The sequence below is a fragment of the Astyanax mexicanus genome, chromosome 1, assembly GCF_023375975.1.
Source record: "Astyanax mexicanus isolate ESR-SI-001 chromosome 1, AstMex3_surface, whole genome shotgun sequence".
In the NCBI taxonomy this organism is placed as follows: Eukaryota; Metazoa; Chordata; class Actinopteri; order Characiformes; family Acestrorhamphidae; genus Astyanax; species Astyanax mexicanus.
The window spans coordinates 76,153,436-76,181,013 of record NC_064408.1 but is presented as its reverse complement, the minus strand read 5'-3'; the positions used below and the strand labels follow the sequence as shown (position 1 = coordinate 76,181,013).

Genomic DNA, 27,578 nt, shown 5'->3' with positions numbered 1-27,578 from the left:
TTAAGGTAAGGAGATTGTCGGGTCAGTTCCAAAAACATATTTACAGAGCTATTATTTTTTAAATCCTTTAATCAGAAAATGATTTACACATACATACAATGTAAAAACTGTTGATATGATTCAGTGTGTCTCTACAGGGGAGGATCAGGATGAGCATGTGTCCCTCGGCAAGTCTGTGTCCCAGGACTCCAGTGGTTACAGCACTGACTTTCTAAGAATCACTCCTGCTGGACATGAGATCAGCAACCCACTGACCCGTCCTGAACTAGAAGTAACTGTAAGACCTTTGACATTACACTATTTGTAGTATAATTGCAAGTGTAAAGGGAGAATTGTGTTCACTGATTGAATAGTTACTGCAAATCAAGTTACATAATATAGCTTACCTGGTGATGTTTTTACATTAGCCTTTGATTCCTTTTATTAGTGCTTATTAATAAAAGTTAATCTACAGTTACAGTAGATACAGAGGTGAAAAGTGTAAGCTCTTGTGCCCATGCTGCTTTGTGATGTGTGTGCACCTGAAGAGAAGTAAGATCTTGTTTCTTTTTGTTCTTTTGTTGTTTAATGGGTGACAATAGCATGCATCATCTTCCTGTAATTGGCTTGAAATCTGAACACCTCCCTTGGTATTTATTTTTAAATATATTTAAAAAATAATAAATAAATGTTTAAATTGTTTAATAGACTATTAGTTTTATAAAATATTTTAAATAATCATTCCTCCACTTTAAGGATACATTAAGACATTATGTTGAGACATTATTAATCATTATATATTTTTTATTATTGTCTCTAATTACTATTTACAACATGCTTAAGCATAATAATTTAGTAAATGGTAATTCATTTATTTAATATTGTATTAATTTGTGTCTATTTAAGCAATAATACATGAGAGGGAGTGCTATAAGTTAGCGTCTAAAATCGGTCACAGACGGAGTGCCGATGATCAGCACAGCAGTGCCAATTTTACACGTTATAGCACGAACCTTGAGTGTATTGTTGCGATTATACCACAGTTCCATTATAAGTGTTTATTAAAAGTTTTTTTTGTTGTTGTTGTTCTTTATTTAAAAGTTATATAGCTGCTCTGCTTGCAGCTGCGCTGTAAGCTCTGCATTATCGGCCATTTCAGTCAAAATTGTGAAAATTTAAGAGTACTATAATAAACCGTAGCGCTTTACTCACCCAAACAAACAGTTTTCAGGGGAGAAATCTGTGTAGATTAAAGTCCAGTGCTGGTTTGACTTTTAAAGAATTTTTTAAAGAAGTTTTAAAGTTTTGTTTACTTCGGCGCCCCCCAGCTGCAAGACCTGCGGAATTACAAAGGTCCTCCTTATATTCAGCTTAAAATATACCATATTAACTGGAAAATTTATACACTTCAGCTATTATTTTAATAACAACAAGGCGCCTCCCGTTGGTGAATAATGACTTTTTTTTGTAAGCGCTGCATCGTTGCTAGGTTACCTGTATGTGGCGGAGTAATACATGGAGAGCTTTGGTTACAGCGCATAATCGCTAATATTGTCACTCATAAAACTCTCAGCCAATCACATGGCAGGGTCGGAACTAACTGTGGTATATTAATAATTATTTGAGACATTACTTAAATGGGAAGTCCGTATTATTTTGTTTCTAAACTCAAAGCAGAAGCATTCCTGAGTAGAGAAGGGACAAAATATTGTGTTTAATGGTACCAGTGTGCTGGAACAACCATTCCAAAAACTGGGGTCCCGGGTCGCTTTTTGCGGGAGCTCTTTACGTGCTTACGTCACACGTACAGCCTCTAAAAGAGGATCCAGCTTAATTTTACGGTTCACACTGCAGCGACATGAAGCTTTTTTTGCTCTGCTTAGCACTGTTTGCTCCTGCCGCTGTCTGTATGGCTCTGGGCAGCAGCGGCAAAAAGTTCAGATATTTTCAACTTAATGCAAATGAGAAGCGAGCTTTGCTAGGCGGTAGTTAATCAGCGCCACGCGGACCAAACAAACCACAGGCTGAACTAGAGTGAGAAAAGATGAGAAGCTGATTACAGCTATCACAGAATTTACTGTGCTCTACATTGTCTCTTTAAGTTATAATTTCCGAGACAGAGGACCAGCTGGTCCTGAACTGGATATTTTAGCAGGGTTCACCGGGTGCTAAAAGAATGGATTTTAATAAACTTGCTAATAAAAGTGGTGGAGAAAGCGATTGGCCGCGTCGCTGCAGTGTGAACCTACCGTTACTGAACGCGAGCGGCTGGTGGAGTAATGGAGATTTTTGTAGGGGAAACTCAGACTTCAGTAGCTAATTCAATCATAGGAGAAAAGAAAGCAGAGTCTACGCTATTCCAGGATTAATATTGGACTGGCGTTTGAACATTAGAGAGAGAGAGGGAGAGCTCCGTGACCTGAAAGGGTTTAAAAGGCAAGAGCTATTTCAGTTATTTGGCTTTTACTACTAACTTCTTGTAAAACGCTATGGATTTTGTTGATATTGTATGTATTGTATGTTGATATTGTGTGTGTGTGTGTATATATATATATATATATATATATATATATATATATATATATATATATATATATATATATATATATATATATAGCTACAGTCTAACTGACTGTTTGTGTGTATTATTCTCACATAATTGCCCATCAAAGAATGCCTTCAAACAGCATTTCGCCATATTTAGTTTTGTAGTTAACTGTTGGATATAATTGCGCTGTACACTGTGACCGTATTTCATCTAAACTGTATAAAATATGCTTTACAACATAGAATACTTATTCACACAGCAATTTATTTACATTAACCTGCATTACCAACGCTTTTACACTAAACTACAAATCACAGTATGTATCTGAATTAAAATATTTAAAACTAATATACAGTATTTACACTGATAAAACTGACAACTCTCTTACATCCTCTGAAGACATTTCCCTCTCACTCTCTCGCTCTCTCTGGCTCACTGCATCACACTCGCCGTTTAAAATGATTGCTCAGCATGCTCGGTGCAGTTACCCATTCTCACCAGAGAGGGCCCTCAGATCCCCCAAATCCCAAAACTAACAGACATCAGCTTTAACCATTTAACTGTTACTGTTGTAAGCTGTTATTCGTGCTCCCTGTTGTAAAGTGTCACCCAATCATCTTAAATACTCTTTTCATATTATAGTTTAACAAATGTAAAAAAAAAAAGAAACTTACATTTTTTTTCCTTCTTTTTCTTTGTGATTATTAGATACTATAAGCTTTTTTTTGGTCCATTCTACAACAATCTACATCAATTTTGTGTCATACTCCAAAAAGCATTAAACACAGCAATATACTTTAAATTGTGTTTCTTTAAAGGCATTTTAAAACATTTCAAACTTCTTTTGCTTTTTTTTGCAATACTTTGAAAAAGTGCTTTAGTGCATAACAGTTCTTACAGTATTAACAACAGTACTGTATTGTTAGAAGTGCCAGAAGGAAAAGCACAAGTCACCTTAGACGGCAATGAGCAGATTGACAGTGGAGTGCGTGTGGGTAGGTGGAGTGAGACAGGCTAATCTTAAAGACTTTACTTATGCGGAGGAGAAAAGACCTCCAGCAGAGCCATGCATGGTCCAAGGTGTGTGTATGTGTGTTTAAACCATCTGTGTATCAGGACGTCTGAGGGTGTAGTCAAACATTGTGACAACTAGCAATGTAGAGAAGGTGGAGCAGCCATTTCAGGGAAAGGACTGTGTATGTATGTGTGTGTAATCATAAGAATGAATGCAGGTTGGTGTGTGTGGTTGTTCCTGTTGTTACATTTGGATTCTGCTGATACTATGGGAATTTAAACCAGGAAATAAGAAGCTCAATGGAGGATTCAGGAAAGTATTGAATATCACTTCAGTTGGATTCTCAGCTAGTATTAAAGTAATTGTGGATTCTTTTACATGCTTGTATGGTCCTGTATTGTAACTCATTCGGGAGGAACACTCCTCAGCTTTCGCATGGCTCTTATAACTCAATTGTTCTGGCTTCAGTTTTCTGGAAACATCTGTGAAGTAATGACACCAAAGTGAGTGCAAGCATACTAGAAATGGATGTTCTGGTGAACCATTACAAGTACAAGAAGTATATTTGAAGATATGCTGTTAAAGAAATGATATTAAGAGAAGGATGCAAAAGTCAGACTTCACTTTCTTAATGAACTAATTATTTTTGCTGCACCAGAATAAAAATCGTTTGTTTTTCAAATTTTAAAAGCTTGTTTATGAACAAACCTCTCATCCAAAGTGCCTCAGACACAGCTAAAAACATGGAAAAAGACCCTGCTGCTTCATTTTTTAACAAATTGTTCACTCAAAAAGAAAAAACAGATCCTCAGATCCTAACTGAAGACACACCCGTTCTTGCATTTTTCCGTTCTCTTTCTGAGAAAGGCACTGCATTTGGAACCAGCAGTGTCCAAGAGCCTCAAAATGATGGAAGTCAGAATGATCCAGGCAAAGCAATTTTGAAAACTTTGAACCAAACTACAACTAAATCTGAGACTGAGGATTCAGAGGAGACAGTGGATAGATTGACAAAGACAGGTAAACCAGGGGAGCAGGACAGCACCCATAACAGTTCAGGACAGAGATCATCTCTCGATCTGTGGGAGGATAACAATGTTAAAACTGAGGTAAATGTTGCCACAGACCAGGTGGATGTAAAAACTAATGAAACATCAACATCTCATGCAGAAAGGGAGCGTTCAGATATGGACCTCCAAGTCAAAGTTCATCAGGAGAATTCCTGCAAAGACCCAGCGTCAGATTCCAAGGCTGACCAAGAGGTAGCAGATGGTCAAGCCAGGGCAGTGTCCAGAACACTTAGCCAAGAGTCATCAAATGGGGGCCTGAGCAATTCAGTGCTGGCAAACAACCAAAGCAGTATGAATTTCTCATACAAAGCCAGTATAGATGGCAATGAGGAACGTAGCAATGAAACATTGAGCAACCACATAGACAGTCAAACGTCTGAAGACAGTTCTTTAGTTCTTGGATTACTTGAGTCAACTAATGTCTCCAGTGTAGCGTTAATTTCTCCTGAGCAAGATGATGGTAAATACCAAGAGACTATACATGAGTGCCAACATGAACATGGCAAAAGTCTAGAAGCATCGAGTATTAATAAAAATGAATGTAAACTTGACAATCCAGGGTACTCTACTGAAGAGCATTGCAAGAATTCATCTACGAGCAGCAAAAATGAGCTTCAAAGAGGCACTACTGATCAGGCCATGTCTACTATTGACAGTAATCTGGTTATACTTAATGAAAATCTTGCCATCAGTGAGGCATCCAGAGGATTGAATAATCACAAGTTGTCTACTAACAAACTGGGTCAAAACACATTAACAGACACCCCTAATGTCCTAGATGGTGAAGACTTTCACATCATTGATCCACCTTCTCTGACTACAAGCCCACCAGCCAACGACAGGACTGTCGTTATCACCTGCAGCCGTGTTGATGTTGAGGACCTCAATAAACACACTGAACATGGCGATATAGGCAGTAGTGTCCAACCAACACTGTTGCAGCCAACCAATGTGGGTACACTTAATGTTCAACCAGCTTTGGAGCAAATAAATCAGGAACCCAACAATTCCACTCAGTACAGTTCTGTGGAACTCACCACCACTCAGGATATTGATGATCTTTCCGAACACCAGGTGTTACTCAAATTAGTTCCAGCAGATCCAGACAGTCGAAAGGAAACACACAAGGACATGGAAATGAAAGAAGATGTACAAGAGGCAGGAAAGCCAGAAATGAAAGAGAAAGAAGAGGGAAAGATGAAAGATAAAGAGAATAACCTGGCACAAACAGAGACATTGGTAGAATCTGTAGATGTACCTTTTGCTCCTGGAAATCCCCAACATCAACCTACCACTGAAAATGCTTCTGCCCCCACTCCAGATACCCCAAGCTTCTCCTTAGGTCCAGAGCTTGACAAACCTCACCAGTTGCCCTCCCTCTTTACTGAACTTAGAGGGCTAAAGAAAGAAACAGATGAGCAGCAGAAAGTCGAAGTAACTCCAAAGCAACCCAAATTTCCGGGTCTGATGAAACGAAGATCTGTTAAACGAGGACTTTTCTCTGACCAGCGTTCCAAAAGAGAAGCGAAGAGCAGCTTCCTTGAGCAGCTCTCTCAGCTCCTAAGCTTTGATGCCAGCAAATTGGAAATCAAAAGAGAACAGAAATCTCCAACAAGTCCTCCACTGTCTCCCATTCCCCAGAATTCAGCACCAGATGTATGTACTACAGATGGAACTGTAGAAGCACCTGATGTTGCTTCATCAGAGGAAAACAGTAAATCCCCCACTACAGAAACAGCCCTTGATGCTTTCAAGGCATTCTTTGCCCCCAAACCACCCAGGAGGGACAGGACTAACATGGACACAACTAAGAAGACCCTAAACACAGAGGCTATCCGGGCCATCTTTGATAGAAGCTCTAGCAAATCTCCAGACAGAAACATCACTGATTCCAAAGTATGCATCTACCAACTTTTTTATTTAGTACAGTTTTGTGTATCTGCATGCTGCTATATGGTGATGGGGATGGTAAAATTATGATTTCCGAGCTCGTTTTCACACCTGGTCCAAATCAATTACCAATTTTGTTAACTTACAGCAGTTAACCCTTGGTTTGGTAAATTCTTGGTGCACCAAAATGCTTCACACCAAACCATATGAGAATGTTCTCTTTGCTAATTGGTCAGACCTGTCTGGGGTGGAGGCAGAAAATAAATACAAGAGGAAGGTCCTGTGTTCTGTATTATTATATATTTCTATACAATTTAACACGAAGCAATATCAGAGATGGTGTTTGTTAATAGCTGTAGTAATTATCTGACCTGCTCAAACCTTTGGAGTACAACTGGGTTGTATCAAGGTAAGATCACATTCTCACCACAAAAAACTGCTACAGGGTTCATTTGGACCAGGCCGAGACCACCTCTCAATGTGTTTATTGTGGTGTGCATGGAACACATTTTAATTGGGCTAAAAGATACAGGTATGAAAACGCCTACAGTATTAAATTCCTCTCTGTAAAAGTATCTACTTTTGCTGTACCAACCATTTGGACCTCCAGATGAATGTGTCTCAGTCTGTTTGTAAGCAAATTCTGGTGTCACTCATTCAGAGTATGAACACAGTTCAAACAAGATGCATCTAAACAAATCGATGCAATATCACAAGATGTTTGTGAGATGAGATGTTCTTATAATACTTCTTAATAGTTCTTATTACACATTATGAATACATATTTTACTATTAATTATTGATTACTATTAATCCAATGATTTCGCATATACCATATACTTGCATTTGATTTGAACCTGCTTAGTGCACCAGTACATGTTTATAGTTCGTTTTAATTGGAATAAATTAAATTATTAAATGATTTAACTTTCCAGAAGTAAACATCACATATAAATGTCAAATACAGCTGATTTGTTCCTATTGATCTTTGGATTAATGTAAGCAGATAGATGTAGAGACAGGTTTTAAGCTTTAAACATCTGACATACTTCATCCTACCAGAACAGGTCTGTTGTTATACACTATGAATGTTTGCACTGAGAACTGTGTGAACACCACATTACTGTTTTCTGTACAGTACTGTCACAACTGTTTACTTGAAGTATGTTATACAACATATGTCCTATTTCATCTTCTCCTATAGTCATCTGAAAGTGAGGAGAGGACCCCAGGGCGGCTCCAGGCCATCTGGCCCCCACCAAAGCCCAAAGACGAGGAAGAGAAGATAGGATTAAAATACACGGAGGCTGGTAAGAGCTTATTGTGCATGCAAGAAAGGCTAAAGCAAATGTTTGCCCTGAGTCACATATTTGCCCTGTGTGTGATGGCACAGCTCTCTCCAAACAAGTGCTAATATGCCTCCACCCTCAATAAATCTTCTAAGGTTAGATAACATCCTTACAGTGTAATCATGTTGATTTATTTAGATACATCACAGATCTCAGATACATTTTTTGTGGTTCTGTATTCAACCTTTAAATCCATCAGCACTCAAAATGGCTAATTGTATAAAAGCTTAATTATTTCTGCTAGCTAGAGTTTCTGTGCTCTTCATCGAATGCTCCTAATGTTAACATACTGTGTGTAATCCTAAATCAACAGGGTGTGGAATGTACAAACACACCTTAAAGAATACTAAACACAGCACACTAAAATAATAGCCCTATCTCAGATAAACATAGTGAAGAAAATCACGTGTTAAAGGAAAGTCACATATTAAAGAGGGTGTATGTGCTGCCACCTTGTGGAAATGTGTAGCATGCTAGTTAAACATGTCTGGTATATTGGCACTGCTTTTAAGTTAAATAGTGTATTAAATGTGTTTGAGAACTTCAGTATGTGTAGTGTTCAGTATGTTTGTCCGTGCAGAGCATCAGGCAGCTCTTCTGCAACTGAAAAGGGAGTGCAAGGAAGAGGTGGAATCATTAGAGGCAAGTCAGTTCCTTACCATCAATCCCTGTTTATTTAGTAATTAGCTGATTAATATATTTGTCTTCATTATATTATAAAATAGATTACATAGTATTATTGTTGATTAAATTTTGTTGATTGACAATATGTCAAATAAAATTAGCATTATTATTATTTTTTAAGCAATAGAAGTTTGAGCATGTGATGTATTTGGATGGTCTGCTGAATAGCCATCCAGTCAGACCTCTATAAGCCTACAGATATATTTGATGTTCCTTTGTTTATGCAGTTACACTACTTTAAAAAAAAGCAAATAATAGGAAAAGTACAATTTTATGAAAACAATTGAGGTTGATGTAATTGTTTATGCACCCCTGGTCAAATGATCTGAATGAAAGTAAGTAAGCAAACACTTTTTCTATAGGAAATAAACGTGTGCTTGAGAGCACAATTCCTATTTTTTTTTTCAGAATTTGGAAATTAAGGCACAATGTATTTAATGTGCCCCAAATAAGAAAATCTATAAAACGCAGAGTGATGTCAGATAACAAATTGCTCAGCCTGTAATGTAAGTAAAAAATAGCATTTAACATGAAAAGTGGTGTTTAGGTAAAAAAAAAATTAAAAAGTCTTGCCTTGTTGGTAGAAAGGCTTACACCATACTCAGAATAACGTTATTGTTACTTTTGTAATTAATTACTTTATTAAAAAATTATCATTCTAATGCGTCATCTTCATTTTGTAGATCAGTTTATCTTCTACTTATTTACCTGAAGAGAAACTTTGATCAGTGGTGCTTAAATTATATTTATATTATATAATCTTTTATTTTTTGTAATTTTGGAGAATTTCAGTTATTTAAGCATTTTCTGTACGCACATCTTGCGCTTAATAGCTGTTGTTTCACACAGGCCGACTTTAAGCTCCAGGTGTTCCGCTTGCGAGAGGACCACACTGAGTCTGTGTCCAAACTGCAGGGGTTTATTGCAGAACTGAAGGAACAGTACAAGCATTCCCACCGTGACCTTCGAGACGTGGCTGTGTCCACAGAAGACAACGCCACACCCCGCTCCTTCCGCACTGTGTGCATTCAGACAGACAGAGAAACCTTTATTAAGCCTGTGGAGGATGCAGAGTCAAATAGTGCCCTTAGCCCTCAACCAACTGTCCCTAAAAAACTTGATATCGCCTACATTAATCTCAGCCTTTCTGGAAAAAAGCCTGTGGACAAGCAGGAGCAGCCACCTCTTCTAGACCAGCCTCCACCACCCCCACTACCACCACCACCTGTCCCTGATCAGTCAGAACCTGCTAGCAACATAGCCCCACCCCCTCCCCCATCATTACCTGGCACAAATTACACTAATGGGCCACCCCCTCCACCACCACCTGTCCCTGATCAGTCAGAACCTGCTAGCAACATAGCCCCACCCCCTCCCCCATCATTACCTGGCACAAATTACACTAATGGGCCACCCCCTCCACCACCACCTGTCCCTGATCAGTCAGAACCTGCTAGCAACATAGCCCCGCCCACTTTCCCATCATTACCTGGCACTAATGACATTAATGGGCCGCCCCCTCCACCACCACCTCCACCTATAACCGGATCTGGTCTTCCTCCTCCTCCACCTGCACCAAGCTCCTCCCTCTTACCTCCAACCGGTTCTGGGTGGTTTTCATCCAGAGCTGAGGGGTGGACGCAGCGAAAGCAGAGAGTGGAGCCAGTTTGCCCAATGAAGCCACTCTACTGGACTCGCATTCAGATCCAAAACAACAGGTAGTGCTGCACTATGACATTCATCTATACCGGGACCATATCAAAATACCAATGGGCTATACCAATGGGGTATTTTAGCACAATAACTGTAGCAGTATGTCAAATAAGTAAATAAATCTCTCTGTGATTTAGCTTTTTTCTGCCATCACTAAAAGCAACTAAAAGTGATAAAATTCATTTGCAGTCCAGGCAGAGAAACTAACGGCTCTTTTATTTGAATAAATTACTTCAATAACACAGTGGTGTAGCATATTGCTACAACTGTCAAGTAAAAGAAGAAACTGAAACCTACTCATGGCCCTCTAATGTTCCTAAAATATTCTTGAAAGTAATGCCACGGGTCAATTAATATCCCTCCATGGGTCACATTTGGCCCCAGGGCCAGACCTTGGACACCCCATATCGATAATTCTGATCACAAGTTTGAAATCACCATTATAAAATTTGCAGTCACTGTATTAACTGCAACTGTTTGCATTTTATATAATACGTTTTGTTGAAGAGACATGTATTTTGATATTATGATGATTTTAATATTTGTAGGGAGATATAAACAATTAGGAATTATGTTTAGAGCTAGAGATGACTTTATGATAACTGTGAAAATTGTGTTGTTTTGAAAACACAAATAACATTTGGAAATTAATTTATTCTCAATACCACAAGCAACCTGACTGCAACTGTTGCCAAACTATGTAAACACCACCAAAAATCTACTCTATAATATACAAATTTGATTTGATTAATCCATTAAACTTTAAATAGATGGAACACCACAGCCACAGTTAGTATGATGCTCTGAGATGTTCACTGACAGTATATATTTCATCTACTGATATGTTAAGTTTCTCTGACAGGATATGTTCATTTTATAAGACAAACTCAGACACTGCTCAGAACTGCTAAGAATGGCACTGATCACCAGAGCATACTAATACGCTTTTGAAGGGAAAAAGTGCCACAAATCTTATCTGTGAATAGAATTAATAGAATCGTGTCAAGAAACATAAAGGAAGTGGTGCTGTAAATGCTTTAACATTAGTAACCATATTATAGTATCATGATAACAATAAAGATGAGCCAATACAGTGTTTGGACAATATGACCGAAGTATATAAATATATATATAAATATTTAGCTTAGTTTTAAAATGGAAATATTTTACTGTAGATAATCATTGGTCAGTTATTAGCTGACCATTAGCAACATTAGCCTAGTACCACCTGAACAGAAGCAGAAAACTTATGATACTAAACATGGCTTGCCACATTGACTGCATCAGGGGTTAGTAATCATTTAAATTGTTATTATTTTTGTGCTAGTTAGGATTGTTTTAGAATCATTTTTTCCTCTTCAATTTCCAATCCATCAATTTTAAAACTGTCAGCCTAATACTTAAACCTATGAATATCGAAATACAATCTGTCTATCTAGTTTTAATATTCGTATGAGAAAAGCAGAACCAGTATCGTGCCATCTCTAATTCTTTCTCTTGCATATTTCTTTTGCAATAAAAAATCTCAGACGGCATATTTTAAACACCATCATAAAGTTCACTCATCACATCGATTTGTGAGTGAAAACAGGAAGCTGACATTTTGGAGTCTTCCCACTCAGGCCTCAGGGGAGGATTATGGACGGCCGCTGCAGACTGAGGTCTGTATGTGAGGCCAGCCATAGGCTAAGGCAGGCCTTTCTGGACCTCTAGTGGCGGTGTGGATTTCTGTGGGATCCTGTTCCCGGGCCACCGCTCTGCTGCTACGTGGTTATTTGACTCCTCATGAAAGCTTTCTCCCCTCTCTGAGCATCCAGCAAGCCAAAGCTGAACCCAGTCAAGCTTAACCTTGTAGCGTCTTGCTGGCTCTCTAATTGTTTTCATGGGAGCGAAAGTTTAGCAAGGCAGCGTACTCATACTGACCCCCTATTTATTTTATGTGCTTTTTGCCCAGTTGCCCAGCAACACAATCCCTGTGTGATTCCTTTAGTTCTGTGCATTTGCTTGTATTAGTTAGGCTTTTGGTAGGCTGCCTGTCTTTGTCTTTGAAGTGTGAAAACTGAATCTTGTTAGCTCTGAGCAATAAAGACCCCTCCATTATTCAGTATTATGTTAAACATAGAAAGGGAGGGAGCAGCTTGTAGAAAGTGAGACAAAGTGGTGTCTGGATGTCTGTCTTCATCTTCCCTCTGTCTCTTCTCTTAGAAATGATACGTTGTGGAGCTCACTGAAGGAGCCAGCCATAATAAACACAAACGAGTTCGCAGAGCTGTTCGCTAAAATGTCCACACCCGCCAAAAGGAAACCCCTCTCTGAGGCCTATGAGAAGAAAGTCAAAGCAAAAAAGGTACAAACCTCTTTATTCATCCTGGTCATGATGATAGATCTAATGACGATGATGACAGGGGTGACTGAGCGATTTTTCATATGGTTGGAGTCAGGCTTGTATAACACTCATCAGTTTTCGTACAAACCACTAAGTATTTACATTTCAGCTTTTTGTGAATAGCAGAGTTTTACAGTTGTACCACATCAGTCCGTTGTCACTGTCAGATTAACAAAGGTGGGCAGAAGGTCTAAACAGTACACAAGAAAGGTTACTGTTACTTTTGAAATTTAATGACTCATTGAAAAGGGTTTTTCCAAAGCAACCAACAGTAAGTGCTGGGCGACTATATGCAGTGAATCAGCATCTATCAGCTTAGGATCTAAAGGCTCTATTCACATTACCAGGCGAACATGAATCTGATTTATTGCCTTAATGTGACACAAGAAAAAATGTGTTACTTTATATATTTCTTTTCAGGCCTGTGTGAATGTGTCAAATCAGATATTTCAAATCAGATATCAGCCACTTTAACATGGGGCCCTGAATCAGATATGTATCTGATTTATTGTTGATATGTGACATAAGTGTAAATGTTCAAATTGTCATTTTGATTGTAGTCATGTGATTAGTGCTATTGGTAATAGTGCCCAAAGTCCTTATCGGAACAACTGTTTACTCTGTGGTCATCAAAAACATGAAATTTATTAATGGGACATTTAATATGTACATAGTTTACTCTTCATATAAAATACATTTCAGAGGCAGACATTCATTAAACAGTAACAATGCTGTCACACAATGTACTATTAAACACAAAAGAGGAATTATTAGTTAAATGCCATGACTAATTGCTTTAATTACTAATATATATTTCACTAATATTATTAAGTAGAAGTAAAAAATTGTTAAATTATTAAATAAGATAGAAATTTGCTTGAATATGCTGGTATATGACTTTCACCTCTGCATAAATCTGGTGACTCTTTATAACACTTGCCTTCCTAGTTAAGTTCATTTTTTCAATAACATCATTTTAATATGTGATTTTGTCATGACAGAAATGTTATATTATTATTTAAGTTGTCTTATCATCTTACCATTGCTGCATTGAGGCTAATCAGTTGGGATTGGCTATTGCAAACATTAGCAGTTACAAACAAGTACTAACCTACTAGTTCTGTGATACAGTTCCCCACTTCTGTCAAGCAGAAACTGAACAACATTTATATACATTTTTATACCTTTGAACTCTTCTCTGTTTATACGCCTCTCTGAGCTTAACATGGCTCTTCACCACTGCTTGATTTTAATGATGGTTTAGGGATTTTTAACTTTGTTACTATTGGGTCTGTGTTACTTCCGTTTCTATCATCACTGTTTGGGAATAAAGTCGGTCTTCACTGAAACTGCTTAGCTGGAGTTTTTCTGCTAGTGATGATGTTGCAGTTTCACTTGCCTGCTGTCTTGTTGTTGAATGTCTGACTCTTAATAGCTAAATTACTGGTTCCGCTTTAGCTTTGACTGAACAAATCATTTGAGTGGAGGGCATTTTTTATGTATAATTGAAGGATGCCACAAGTCCTTCTTCTGTTGTTTCTGAACTTGACATGTAATTACACTGGGTAAGAGAATAAAGGCAACTGGATGAAAAATCACTGTTTCTCTCCAGGACATTTAATATGGTTTATAAAACAATCATATTACTGTTACTTTTGGCCAGAAGTTGATTTTTCCAGACTTTTGTTGTCATTCAATGTTTCCCTCCTCGCCTAAGAGCGGAATTTTCTTTTGACCCATGAATATTTGTTTTAACTGTTTATTTTTTATTTTGTTTAACCTTTTCACAATTACAGATCATTAAGGTATTGGATGGCAAGCGCTCACAAGCAGTGGGCATTCTAATCTCAAGCCTCCATTTGGATATGAAGGACATACAGCAGGGTAAGAGACTACAAAACACACCCAAACATCATGCAGAGGCACAACTACATCATACTTTATCAAAAGACTACTCTGTTATTGAACACAGCAATAAGATTTAAAGGCACAGCAGAGGGCACCAACTACGTCTTTGATAATAGTGAACAGACCCATCTGAGTAGTTTCTTTTTTTTGTGTAAAATAATCCAATCTTTTTAAAATGAACCTCAGATGTAAGATTTGTCATTTAAATGTAAAATTGTACATCAGAGATTGTAATGTACAATACAATATTGTACAATAAGTGGTAACTATATGTTACTAAAACAACATATATGACTTAGTTGCATGAAATTTATCCAGAAACTTGCCTGGGTCAGTCTCTAAACAGAAGTCAATGGCAACAGACTAAATTTTCCTCTTGTACCTAACCTTTGGTCTCCTCTCCCTTATGTACATCCTGTTCCACATGTCAGATAGGACTGCCCCCTAGCTGTTTATTCAGGTGGTGCTAACAACCAAAATAAATATGTAAAGATTTGTTTGAATTTCAGTTAAAAATTTTGTTAAATACTCCAGAAAAGCTGATGCGAAAGAGTATTTTAGAAGAATTATTTAGAAGACCGTATTAAGACATCTATACTGCCCTATGGTCTATATGCCTGTTAGGTGTGACAGTAACAAATGGCACTGGCTGCCTTTTTCATTTCAGAATTTTTTATTCCAGCTCTCATTGTAGGGAACATGCTGTGCTGTAAAACAGTGTGCAACTCAAAAGATCAGCTTCAAAAGCACTGAACCTGTCATTCAACAGAATTTATAGTGAAAGAACACATCACAAATCAGTCTGCAGCCTTCACGCATGGCACCAACATCTGAACATCTGGTTTAAAAGAAATAATCCAATCTCTAGGAATAGTAATATAAGTTTTTTTTTTTTGTTTGTTTTTTTACCTATTCAGCTGTTTTGATGCTGGACAACTCTGTGGTCGACCTGGACGCTATTGAAGCCCTGTATGAAAATGTGAGCATATTTTTTTTATATCATTTTTTCCTTTGTTTATCAGTATAGTATAGTATATAGACATGCAAATATACCAATGCATATATTTGTCCCTCTGGTCAAAATTACTATTAGTCTGTCACTAAAATAGTTGACTGAGTTTGAAATTCTTTTATAGTATCATTGATTTCTAAAGAAATTAGTACGGGTTTCAATTCTTTAGTTCTTAAAATGTGTTCCTGGATATAAATGGTGCAGAATTTTATACAAGGAACTCTTCTCCAACTGTTAAGCATGGGGGTGGACAGATAATGCTGTGGGATTGTGTTGTAGCCACTGGTAATAAGTTCCTGACAGTGGGAAGAAAATCAATTAATAAAGAATTTAAATAAATACAAGTAAAAATCTGCATTTCACCATCGAAACAAACATCACATCTTCTGAAAAACCTTGAAATAAATTGGGAAAATGATCCCAAACACACCTCAAAAGTGTTACATTTTTAAGTAAGGGCAAAAATCTCCCGACTTCTTGTTACTGACATACCTACTACTGGGAAACTTAGGGCTTATCTAAAAATCCCACTGGTAAATATAAGTTTGTGTTGGCGTTCATGCACTCTCATCCCATAAATACGATATTTTCCATGCGACTTGAAGGCAGCATAATATTCAGTACTGACCGTGCAGGCGGCTAAAACCTTGGCTTTTGACACTTTTCCTTTTTTGCTATTTTGAAACTGTAAAATATGTTTTATAGTAACATAATATAAAATAGTAGCACATTCTCTTGCTTAACATATAAAATTAATATTTTACTTGCTGCGCTATCCACAGTAACAGAAATGTTGACCCAACATTTGTATGCTATTGTATGTAACAGACAGAGCTAATTAAATCACTGCTTTGAGCCTTATGGGTTTTGTACTTCATGGGAAGAACCAGTCTGCTCCAAAATGCAAACATAACATAATTATAGTCTCATAATTGTGTGAATGTCTTTGTTTTGAACATGTTATGCAGTTCTGTGTTCACTTTGTGAACTGGGTGTCTGTGCTATGTTATGGTCCTCAGAGAGCTCAGCCTGAAGAACTGGAAAGAATAAGAAAACACTATGAAACCTCAGATGAAGAGCACATCAAAATGTTGGACAAGCCTGAACAGTGAGATATTTACCAGATCTGTCACGTATTCATTCTTTTCACAGAAAGCGATGTTTGGAACGCCATGATAGCTTGAAGGCCTGGGATTTGACAATATTTTGTTGCATTTATTTTGTCACAAAATTATTTGAAAAGCTGTTTAAAATGTTAAAGTGGTTTAAAATGGTTACTCATTTTTGCCAAAAACCCAAACCTAATAGCTGGTTAATCTAGTTGTTTTGGTTTATTTTTTTAAGGTTCTTGTATGAACTCTCCCAGATTCCTGAGTTTTCCTTAAGAGCCCACAGTATCATTCTCCAATCAACATTTGCTGATACCATCGCCTCAATCAAGCGTAAAACAGAAATAGTCCTCCGTGTATGCCAGGTACAAAGCCACTTTCAGTGATAGTCTGGATATTTTCAGTGTTTATGTTTTCAAAAAAAATATTTTGTCTGTTGGACATTCAAACATCTAAACCATGTTATTTAAAGATGAGCTCTGAGCTCTAAGAGATTAGCTATATCTAAGCAATTATCTATTCTTATAAACCCAGGTAATGTAAATGTGATGGATGTTAACAGTGATGTACTAACTTGTGGCAGGAGCTGCTGGGGGACAGTGTGAGGGAGGTGCTGGGACTGGTGCTTGCCCTGGGGAACTACATGAATGGGGGCAGCAGAACCCGAGGCCAGGCAGACGGCTTCGATCTAGATATTCTTCCCAAGCTGAAAGATGTTAAAAGCAAGGTAAGATTTTCATGGTTGTTAATATTCTCTAATCCAGTGATGTCCAACTGGGTTCAGTTAGAGACGCTGCTCTGTAAAAATACGTGTTTTTCTCTTGTAAGGCTTTGAGTTTAGAGGAATTAGAAGATTTTAATATAGAAGAATGCTCACTGCCCTGCTCTCATAAACTAAGTTTATACAGTAGCTGCATTCCAAACCTTAGGCTGCAGGTCCTTGGTAGGACTGGTCTGTGAATACTGCTTGTACATAGCCTTTTGGTCACACATACTATAAAGCAGAAAACAAAGCTGCATGGTGACTTCAGCAGTAATCTTTTCATATTAACACGCTCCAACTTCAACATAAAGGGCCAGTTTCCCAGACATGGATTAATCCCAGTCTTGGACTACACTACATTTTCAATGAAAAAGGGATTTTCCATTGAAAGAAATATGACTAAACTGTTCCATTCCCTGTCTGGAAAACCAACTGTAGGTATTTAGCTTAAACTCGGATTAAAAATAAAATATCACTAAATAAAATGTATAAGAATTTTGGCTAACATTGGTTATGGTAGTTGTCTACATCAGCAAGCTTATGTAATACAATAAACTACACTACATATAACTATATTTTTCTGAGTAAAAAATTAAAAGGACGAGAAAATACAATCTGTTTGGTTATGAAAAGTCCGCAAGTTCAAATATTTCCATTGCTGCTCTGTAGCTGCGCTGTTTGCTGGTAAGCGCTGCATCGTTGCTATAGGTTACCTGTATGTGGCGGAGTAATACATGGAGAGTTTCGGTAAAAGTGCATTACTGGCTCATAATGGCACTCATAGAACACCTCTCAGCCAATCACATTGCAGGGTCTTAACTGTTGCACAGTTGCAGCTTTGAAATTGCTTATACAAACAAACTGCTGCCTAGGCTTTGGAATGCAGCTAAAAAGCCTTTTCTTAAATAGTAGCTTTCTATTATGGAATCGCAAGAGTAGTCTAAGTCAAGGGAAATCCAATTTCTTTATTTGCTTAAACTGTAATGATTTTTCCCATCATAAAACTACTGCAACAAACAAACATCATGTGTAATTTTGTATCTTTGTTTTAGAAGGCCACAAAATATTTGCGCAATGAACATGCTAAAGGTTTCTGGCTTTTGATTGTATTAATTTCCCCAGGATAATCGCATTAGTTTGTTGGATTATGTGGTGTCCTATTATCTACACAACCATGATGAGGTAGATACACATTTACCTTCTAATCATTTTCTCTATGGAATTTACGATAGATATGCCTGTTACTGTTCTAATCTTCTCACTGTACCTCCTTTCTGCTCTTGTTAGAATGCTGGGACAGAAGACTGTATCTGTCCATTGCCTGAGCCTCAAGATGTCTTCCTTGCTGCCCAAGTGAAGTTCGAAGACCTCAACAGGGAGCTCCGAAAGCTGGGGAGAGACCTGGCGGGTGAGAGCATGAGAGCAGAACCCTGATAGACAAAAAAACCTGCAGTGCTATGGCTTTCACAATTCTGTGGTATCACCGTAAGATCTGTCAGCCAAAGTAGAAAAAGATTTTCAGCCAGGACTGTTTGTATGCCTGTAATCAATCAGCTTCTATTCTGTTATTGTGTGGGTTTTCAGTTGTGTTTTGAGGTTTCAATCCTCTGATGACTGACTGTAACTCTGTCAGCGTCTCACAGTGGTCTACTTCTCTCAGACTGGAGAAGACAGAGTTACCACCGCCTGGCTTTACTTTAATCGGGACGGATTGAGAGGCATCGTATTGCAACAAGTTTGGTTTGCTGCCATTGCCCACAGCCATTACAAACTGCAGGATATGCTTTGATGATAATCGTTGAAATGCAAGGCACTTTTTTCTTGCATTAATTTCTCTTTCCTTCTAGTTTGTCTACAATACATTTTGTGTCAGACCTCAGCAAAGTATTTCCATATGACATCATTTATGACAGTGCTAGCAAAACCTTTGCTATCTCAGTTAAGCATGTATGTGTGTGTGTGTGTGTGTGTGTCTGCGATCACGCTCGCATGTTAGACGAAGCAGAGTCTCTCTGACTTTGCCATGGCGCCTTTTAGATATGTTTTTAATCCTGCCCATCAGATGCTTCTGGTATTGTACGATTCTGAGGCTTTGTTGCTCATGCGGCTGGAGAGGCTCACGGGCTTGCATGGCTGCCGTTCTTATGTAATCTGAGGGGAAAGGGGCTTATCGGCCGCGGGCCGCGCTCTATCTCCATGCAGATGCATCGCTGTTCTCCTGTTACACTGTATCAGCTGCAGTTCAGTGTGGCCCCGCAGATGTGTGTCAGAGATTCTTTTCTTTACCTCTCAACAAGCCATCCTTATCGGGCGACTGAGAGACTGCCAAATCTGGCCCATCGCTCTCTTCCCTTTGTCCCACTGTTTGAACTGCCCTCATGCTCAGGATGAACCGTGTCTTTCTTTCTTTTGTGAACCCTTTTTGTTCTGCTTTTGTTTTCTTTTACGGCATGGTTAGCTTGTTTGCCCTCAGCGCACAGTTTATGCTCTCCATTTGGCCTTGCTCAAGGTGACCGCATCTGTCTCCTGCATTATTCTGTGGCACGGGGAACTGCTGAGCTATTCACATGAGTCACTCTGGGAGCGTCTGCCTGATGTTATTGTCTGTGCAGTCAATTTCCAAAAACAGGAGTGACAGCACAGCAGACCAAATTCTTCATATTTAAATGTCTTAGTGCGTGGCAGTGGCCGGATGCACTATTACGCAGAATGAGAAGAGTCTTCTGAAAATAGCACCACGCGAACATAAATTGTAGCTCTCGAGATGCTTTCTCATCGTTCAATGAGAAACTTCTGTGTCACGAGTATTACACACTGGAAGATGACCATATTGTTGTAAACACATCAAAACCATGTTTCCTTTTTTTTTAAGAGATTCTGATCCTAATCTTTGTTCTGTGGTCACTGTTTCTGTGCTTTTTGTGCTTTTTTTCATATTGCCCAACTAATTCTGCTTTCATGTCCTGTAATAGGTCTAGTTGTTTTGGAGTGTTGGCATAGCATAATCACTTTTATATGTGTAATGGTGTTTTGCCTTGCCAGGACTTTAAAATCCTAACTTTACTGGCCCCTACACAAGAAAATCTATATACAGCACTATTAAAGAGAATAGAATAAAACAAGGTACTGAATGAAGGGCTTAGAGTGCATACACACTAGACAACACAAGGGCAAAGCAGTTGATGCAAATACATGCAGACCTTGTTCATATGAAGAGTATATTCCTCACTGGAGAAATGGAAACTATGATTTGGATTATTTGAAAAAAATCTGTACCACTGAAAGAAAATTTTGCAGACACCCAATGCTAAGGCTGCTGCACAACAAAGTAAATATAGAAAAGAATATTTTGCTTCTTGTTCTATATTTGCTCCATGTGCCCACCTAATTCACATTTCTACCTAAATAAAGATTGGATTATATTTACCCCAACAGAATAACCTAACAAAATTACTGTTTAACGTCACCCTGATATCGGGAGATTTTAAGACTTTTTTCTATCATGAAAAGCAAAAATCAGCCTAATTATCATAAAGCATGGGCTCGGCATAAACTTAGCAAGTTGTTTCATGCTTTTTTTGTATGGACTGTTTCAATCAGAACAGAGCTCACCTACAAATATCTATGTTAAATGCACAATAACCAAAACAGAACTTATTAGTTCTTAGTAGTAACGAATAAATTATATTTGGGGGGTTTTGGGGTGTCTTGTGTACCTAACTACTTCCATAGTTTACACAAATATTGGATGAAAACAGTGGCGTATGTAATCTTATCAGAGCAAGATGCAGATGGAGTGAATCCAGCAGCCCAAGGCTGCCATCAGGGTCTATTATGACTGGGGCTGGAGACTGGCCCCTCTTATCCTAGGATTGAATGGAGGACTGACGGTGAACAGACGGTGTGGCCTGGTGCCACAGGCGGAGTAGCAGCTATCTGCAGCCGCCATCAGAGGTGCCTCTAAACAGCCTTTATCCAAAGGAAAAAGACAGGAGATAACCTCTGACTCCTCCACAGGTGGAACTTCAGCCTCACTGCACATACATCCTCTGAGAACATCATTCTCATGCCCTGAAAACACCACACTCTGCCAAAGAAGCTTCTTTTCATACAATATTGGTGTACCTTAAATAAACTTTCAAATGTTGACTGTAGGGGTGAAATATGGCCCTAAAATAATATCACAATATTTTATTTTTGCAATAATGACATTCTTGGCAATACAGAAAAACAATTATCAAGACAACAGTAAATGTTAAAGTTCTATTTCATGTAATTATAACAGTTTCACACACTTATCACAAATAAAAAACTATAAACTTTTGTCTGTTTGTATACAACAGTAACCTACCAAGACTCTGATTCTGTATAAAATAATAATAATGTAACAAAAAAAATAATGTAACATAAAAACAATGTAATTTGGCAAATAAAGGAATGAAGTGCAGATTATTAAGTGTATGCATATAAACTGCAAACGTAAACAAATACACAAACAAAAAAATCACAATTACTAGCAAACCAAATACAAAAAATACTGCATTCAAGACAAACTTTTATTACAATCCTACACTGTGGAACACAGCTAATATTCCAAAGACGGTAATCTCTAAATGGAGGGGTGGCGAGTGGGCTTGACATGAATATTAAAATGATTAGAGAATAGTTGTATAAAAATAAATGATATCTGTTCTTTACATATAGAGAGTTGCTGTAAGTAAATTGTGGGGGGACAAAATAAAATATAGGAAATTATATACATGGGCCTTTAAAAACAATTGTAGTTGATGATACTATATTAGCTTTTTATCACTATGCTAGCTTTTTTTCCCAGAATTTTATCATGGATTGTGCAAGTCCCCATTCTCCTCACAGACACAGGGGCTGTGTTTACAACAGGTCACTTTATGAATCTTGAGTATCAGGATTATGTCTTGATAAGACCAAACCACATAAAGATACAAGTGTAAAAACACCAAAGATGCATGAAAAACAGATATAGATCTAATCACGTAAACCATATCAGGAAGTGGTCTGAGCAACATGTTAAAGCAGTGTGTATTGTACACACTAATCTCTTTTCAATACCCATAAAACACCAGTAATATTGCCTTTTACTGCCAAGTGTAAATGCATGTTATTAAAATCTTATCAGGATACAGTGCAGATACTAAGCACATGAAGTGACCAGGTGTTTGTTTCTCTACAGTTTGCGAGAAGGATGTCCAAACGGTGTGTTCCAAATCATCTCAAGAGTACATCCATCCCTTCAAGGAGAAAATGGAGGCTTTTATAGCCAAAGGTGAGTTACACACGAGAACACAAGAAGCTCTGTGAGTTAGTTTGCACAGGCAGCTCTGCAGGGGAGGTTGCAGGTAAGGGGTACAGATGTGTTTCTAGATTTCTTGTATGGGAGTTGTTTTGTTTTGCTGCCTGTTGAGCAAGATGAATGGACGTGCAAACATGCTCATATTTAACCCTTAAGCTTCTGCTCAACCAGTAGAGCACATTTGAGTCACTGTATCTCATTTAAAAAGGTGTTCAGTCTAACTCAACCTGATTGTGCCTTCTCTACCAACTGGCAGAGGTGTATTAGGCCAATGAAATGTTTTTTAGTTTTAAGCATTTTCAGTTATAATCTGTAAATCACTCCACAGTTTTGGGTGTTTTTTAAGGTAATCATAACATTTTCAACATATCATAGTGTTAGATATTTTGATTAAAGTAATTATTTAACTTTATACAACATACACATTTACTATTATTTATTTGTTTGTTTTATTGTATTTACTATGTTATCATAAACATTTGCTAGAGGAGTATATTTTAAAAACGGAGATCTTATTGTTTTTATTTGTTATTATTTTATAATTTTTTTGTTATAATTGCTCTAAACATCCTTGTTGAAGATGGTAAATGATTAAAACGGTGGTAGAAATGTTCCAGAGGGGTCTTCCTAGTGAGCAGCCAAATCCAGTGGACTTCTTGTGAGTGCATTAGAATATAGTTTATGTAGATATAGTAGTTATGTTTATAATGGCTTGCATTATGTTTATGTTATGTTTATGTTACTGAATAGAGTTCTTTCTATAATGCTGTCTACCATAATCACTGCATTCCCAGTATCTCTACTGCATAGTAAAATGTGCTCATTGTGTTTTTGTGGAGAATATCTCTGATTGGCTCTTTTGGGACCTGATAAGTGTCTGTGGTCTTCCTTAACTGAGGGAGATATCTTGCCATCAGGTTCAGTAGGCAGACAGACAGATAGAGATCAGGAAGGCTTTGGCAGAGAAGGAGAGTTCTGAGAGTCAAGACTCTAGTTTAGTCCAGCGCTGTTTCCAAGGCTTCTTAAACCAGTAAAAAGTGGAGCAAATGTGTGACTGAGTGAATTGAGAAAAGAGGAATTGTTGTTCTATTGTCTAAATATTAGGGGTGTAACGGTACAGAAAATTCATGGGTCGGTTCACACCTCGGTATGAACCCCACGGGTACATTTTCAGTATGTTTTCGGTTGGTGGAAAAATAATATAGCCTGTATAGCCTCACCTTTATTAACTTTATGATAACAATGAAACTTTATTATAACCATGTTTTGTTTTTTTGAGATGGAATGTTATAATGGGGCTCGGGCTCTTTTATTAAAATTTATTAAATGAGAGGTTCCAGCTTTTGGATCTTGTTGGAACAAACAAACAGTGAGCCTGATTGTATTGCTTTAATAAAAACAAAAACAACAGCATTAATTTAACTGAATAAACTACACATATTTTTTCCTAAACATATTGAGATTACACATTTTTGAATATAAAATATATTAAATAAAAGTAATATATAAGATAGAAATGAGACTAAATAAGCCTGTTTAAAACATACACTTTACATCCAATCAGATGAAAAGTGTATAGAAATAGATATCAACAAGAAAGAGCGTAAAATATGCAAGTAAATGCTTTTACTAATTTAATACTTTGAATTTCAGCTCAAAATGAACAAATAACCACAGATCACCATCTGCTTTTATCACTGAAAAGGTATGTCATTATTTTTTCATTGATAAAAAGAAATTGTAATAGAACATTTTATTTCAACAGTTTGTGGCATTGTGTGCTGAAATGATTTTGTAAATATTTGCAAATAAAAGCGCTGCCATAAAATAAGCTGAACCCTGCAGCTCATTTACTGTGGTTCCTCCCTTTCCTCTATCCTGAATTTCTGACTCCTCTCCTCAGCTTCCGTGACCTGGTGTCATACTTTGGGCTAAAGCCACGTTCTGGAGAACAGGATGTCCTGCCCGGCCATGTTTTTATGCTCTGGTATGAGTTCTGTAATGACTTCAAAACCAGATGGAAGAGAGAGAACAAGGCTATCTCGAAGGAAAGGTAAAAAAAGAAACGAAAGCTGAAATAAAGGGATACACATTATTATATTTAGTGTTATTTTCTTAGCAATTTAATTTGTCATTTAATCAGTACTGCAGTGAAAATGGCTGCAGAAGTAAAATAGTGACAGTGAGTTCTTATCACACCCCAGACTGAAAGAAGCCCAGCAATCAGTGCGTAACATCACAGCTGAGAAGAAAGTGGAGACCAGAAGGGTCCATGCAAACGGCCTGGTAAGAGTCATTTCTCATAAAAAGAATAAGAATGAAGGTATAAAACATAGAAGACCTCACAAAAAATATTAGGAACTACATGAACTAATGCAATTTCAGAGGGCCAAGAAGAACCTATCAAAATATTCTTATATCATTATTAAGATGTTTAATATTATTATCCTTATTTATTTACTTTTTTATTTATTATATATTGCATATATTATTTAGTAATATGTATCTCCTAGATGGCAAATTTACAGATAAAGAATTAATCCACTCTTAACCAACATAAAATGTTTAAAATAAAAGTTAAAATAATTATTTCCAAAAGTAAAAAAATCTCTTTTTGCAGAGCTTTCAGAAATCAAATAATGCAAAGAAAACAAGTTCATATTCATAAAGTTGGAATAACACTGGTTTTTCGTGCATCTTGGCATGTTCTCCCCCACCAGTCTTACACACTGCTTTTTGATAACTTTATGCCACTCCTGCTGCAAACATTCAAGCAGTTCAGCTTGGTTTAATGGCTTGTGATCATCCATCTTTCTCTTGATTATATTCCAAAGGTTTTTAATTTGGTAAAATCAAAGAAACTAATCATTTAAAAGTGATCTCTTATTTTTTCCAGAGCTATAATATGTTGTTATTAACTGGTATCACTAACAATGTTAATAATGCTTACAATGACAAACTGTAGAAAAAAGGACTATTAAACCAGTCAATTCCAAGGTCTTAGCTATCTGGTTTTGGAAATGTTTTGAAATAGTGTACTTTTGGGCCCTTTTGCATCTTCATGTCTTTTGTAAATCAGGTCATATTGTTTGTATTCTCAGCTATTTAACATTTAAAAATGATCAGGGATGACCAAATGTGTGCATGCCATTATGATCATGCAAGATGTTACATTATTAGATTGTTTTACATTTTGACTGTATTAAAGTGTTGAATTTCATTAAAGTTTTGGTTATTATAACTTTACTAGAAAAAAAAAATTAACGTAATTAACTGCAGATGTGTTCTATATTAACAATGCTGAACAGAACCAAACCTTCAAATAACCATGCCATTTTTCTTTTTCATTTTTCCCTCCTAACAGAAGGAAAGACTGCGTCTGAAAGAAGCAAGTCTGTCCAGCACCTGAGACACTACCACCACTCTTCACACTGATTAAAGGTTTACTGTACTTTTGAAATTAGAACAGGGCCGCTTTTACTGAGGGTGCTTTAGGTTCTTCCAGTTACAGAAGCCCATTATCTAATTTATTTATTCTCACCATATAATGCTAACCCAGCTTCAGCAGAGCAAGGACCTTTTTATTGATGCCCAAGCTTCAAGCTTTAACTTCTCTTATATATGTACTGGTATATGTAAAGAAAAACACTTGATGTCGTCATCATCATGAGGGTCCCTTTAGCCAGATGCTTCCAGCATCCTCAGTTGATTTGATCTTGAGAGTCAACACAGTTGTCAAAACAATTGGTATATTTATTTTATAAGATCAATATGTTTTATACAAGTCACAACAAAATGGTAAAAATCAAGATATGATATACATAGTAAACAAATCAATGTACAATTTCATGACATAAGTCCATTTACATTTAAGGGATTTTTGTTAAGGAATAATACTCAGTTTGCTCAGTTTGTACTCTTTTTTTACTTAATAAACAAGATTGAAGGCAATAAATATATATATATATATATATCTATATCAAAGATTGAAATATGTTTGATTTTTCATAATCATTAAAAATACATTATGTACATAAATTAATGTTTTGTAAAAAAAAAAAAAAAAAAGCACTGTCACACAAAGCTGAATTGCAGCATGTAGCACACATTACTTCCACATAGTGGAGACTGATATGCTTTTTCACTGACTAGCTTACATGATTTTTACATGTAATTGACATTAGCTGAACACTCCAATTACAGGAACAGGCAAAAGCAGCAGAGACTAGTTAAAAGCTTGCATTTGGTTTCGGATAAGGGTTCCCCAAACACTTTTAAACCAAGTTCTTATATCTCAACATATCTTAAGTTACTAGTGTGTGTGTGTATCTGAGATATACATCTTGGGGTATAGTGGGAAGACTGTAACACACTGTAGATGGGCTGTGATCCTTATATAAGGAGTCAGAAAACATTTTATGACTGTCTAAATTATAAAGTGAATTTGGAATGTGAATGTATGGGACACTACAATCTTTAACTATTCACTTTTCTCATATAAGGTTGAAGTGATATCTTCAACCATTGGTAATGAATAGTTTGTTTTACAGTTCAGTTCATGTCTCTATGTGTCTTTAACCATGGCACAGCCACTCACATTTATTTGACTGGTTAACTTCAATGAAAAAAGGTTTGCTTCCTGTAGCAATCAGTTCGTTGTTGTTTATTTCTGGTCAAGCAAACCTGATTCACTTTATCCACTGATTTCCAAGTTGGTGTGCTAGAGCAGGAAACCTGGTTAACCTGGCTTAACCTGGTTGTGCACTCTATTGTTTAAGCACTATCCTTTGTTGACAGAGTTATGCAAATGCACACAGCTTGTC

At 37.1% G+C, this 27,578-nt stretch overlaps 1 protein-coding gene across 1 annotated transcript; it reads left to right on the top strand.

The window, feature by feature from the left end:
- Positions 1-3,706: 3,706 nt before the first annotated feature.
- Positions 3,707-27,008, top strand: fmn1 (formin 1). Its single transcript, XM_022685688.2, has 17 exons — positions 3,707-6,508; positions 7,707-7,812; positions 8,432-8,493; positions 9,385-10,253; positions 12,454-12,595; positions 14,431-14,518; positions 15,460-15,521; positions 16,574-16,662; positions 16,899-17,028; positions 17,247-17,390; positions 18,549-18,608; positions 18,714-18,834; positions 22,636-22,728; positions 24,409-24,460; positions 24,659-24,808; positions 24,960-25,041; positions 26,120-27,008. Exons 1-17 carry the CDS (start codon positions 4,241-4,243, stop codon positions 26,162-26,164), a joined length of 4,563 nt encoding a protein of 1,520 aa, XP_022541409.2. The 5' UTR covers positions 3,707-4,240; the 3' UTR covers positions 26,165-27,008.
- Positions 27,009-27,578: the final 570 nt, after the last annotated feature.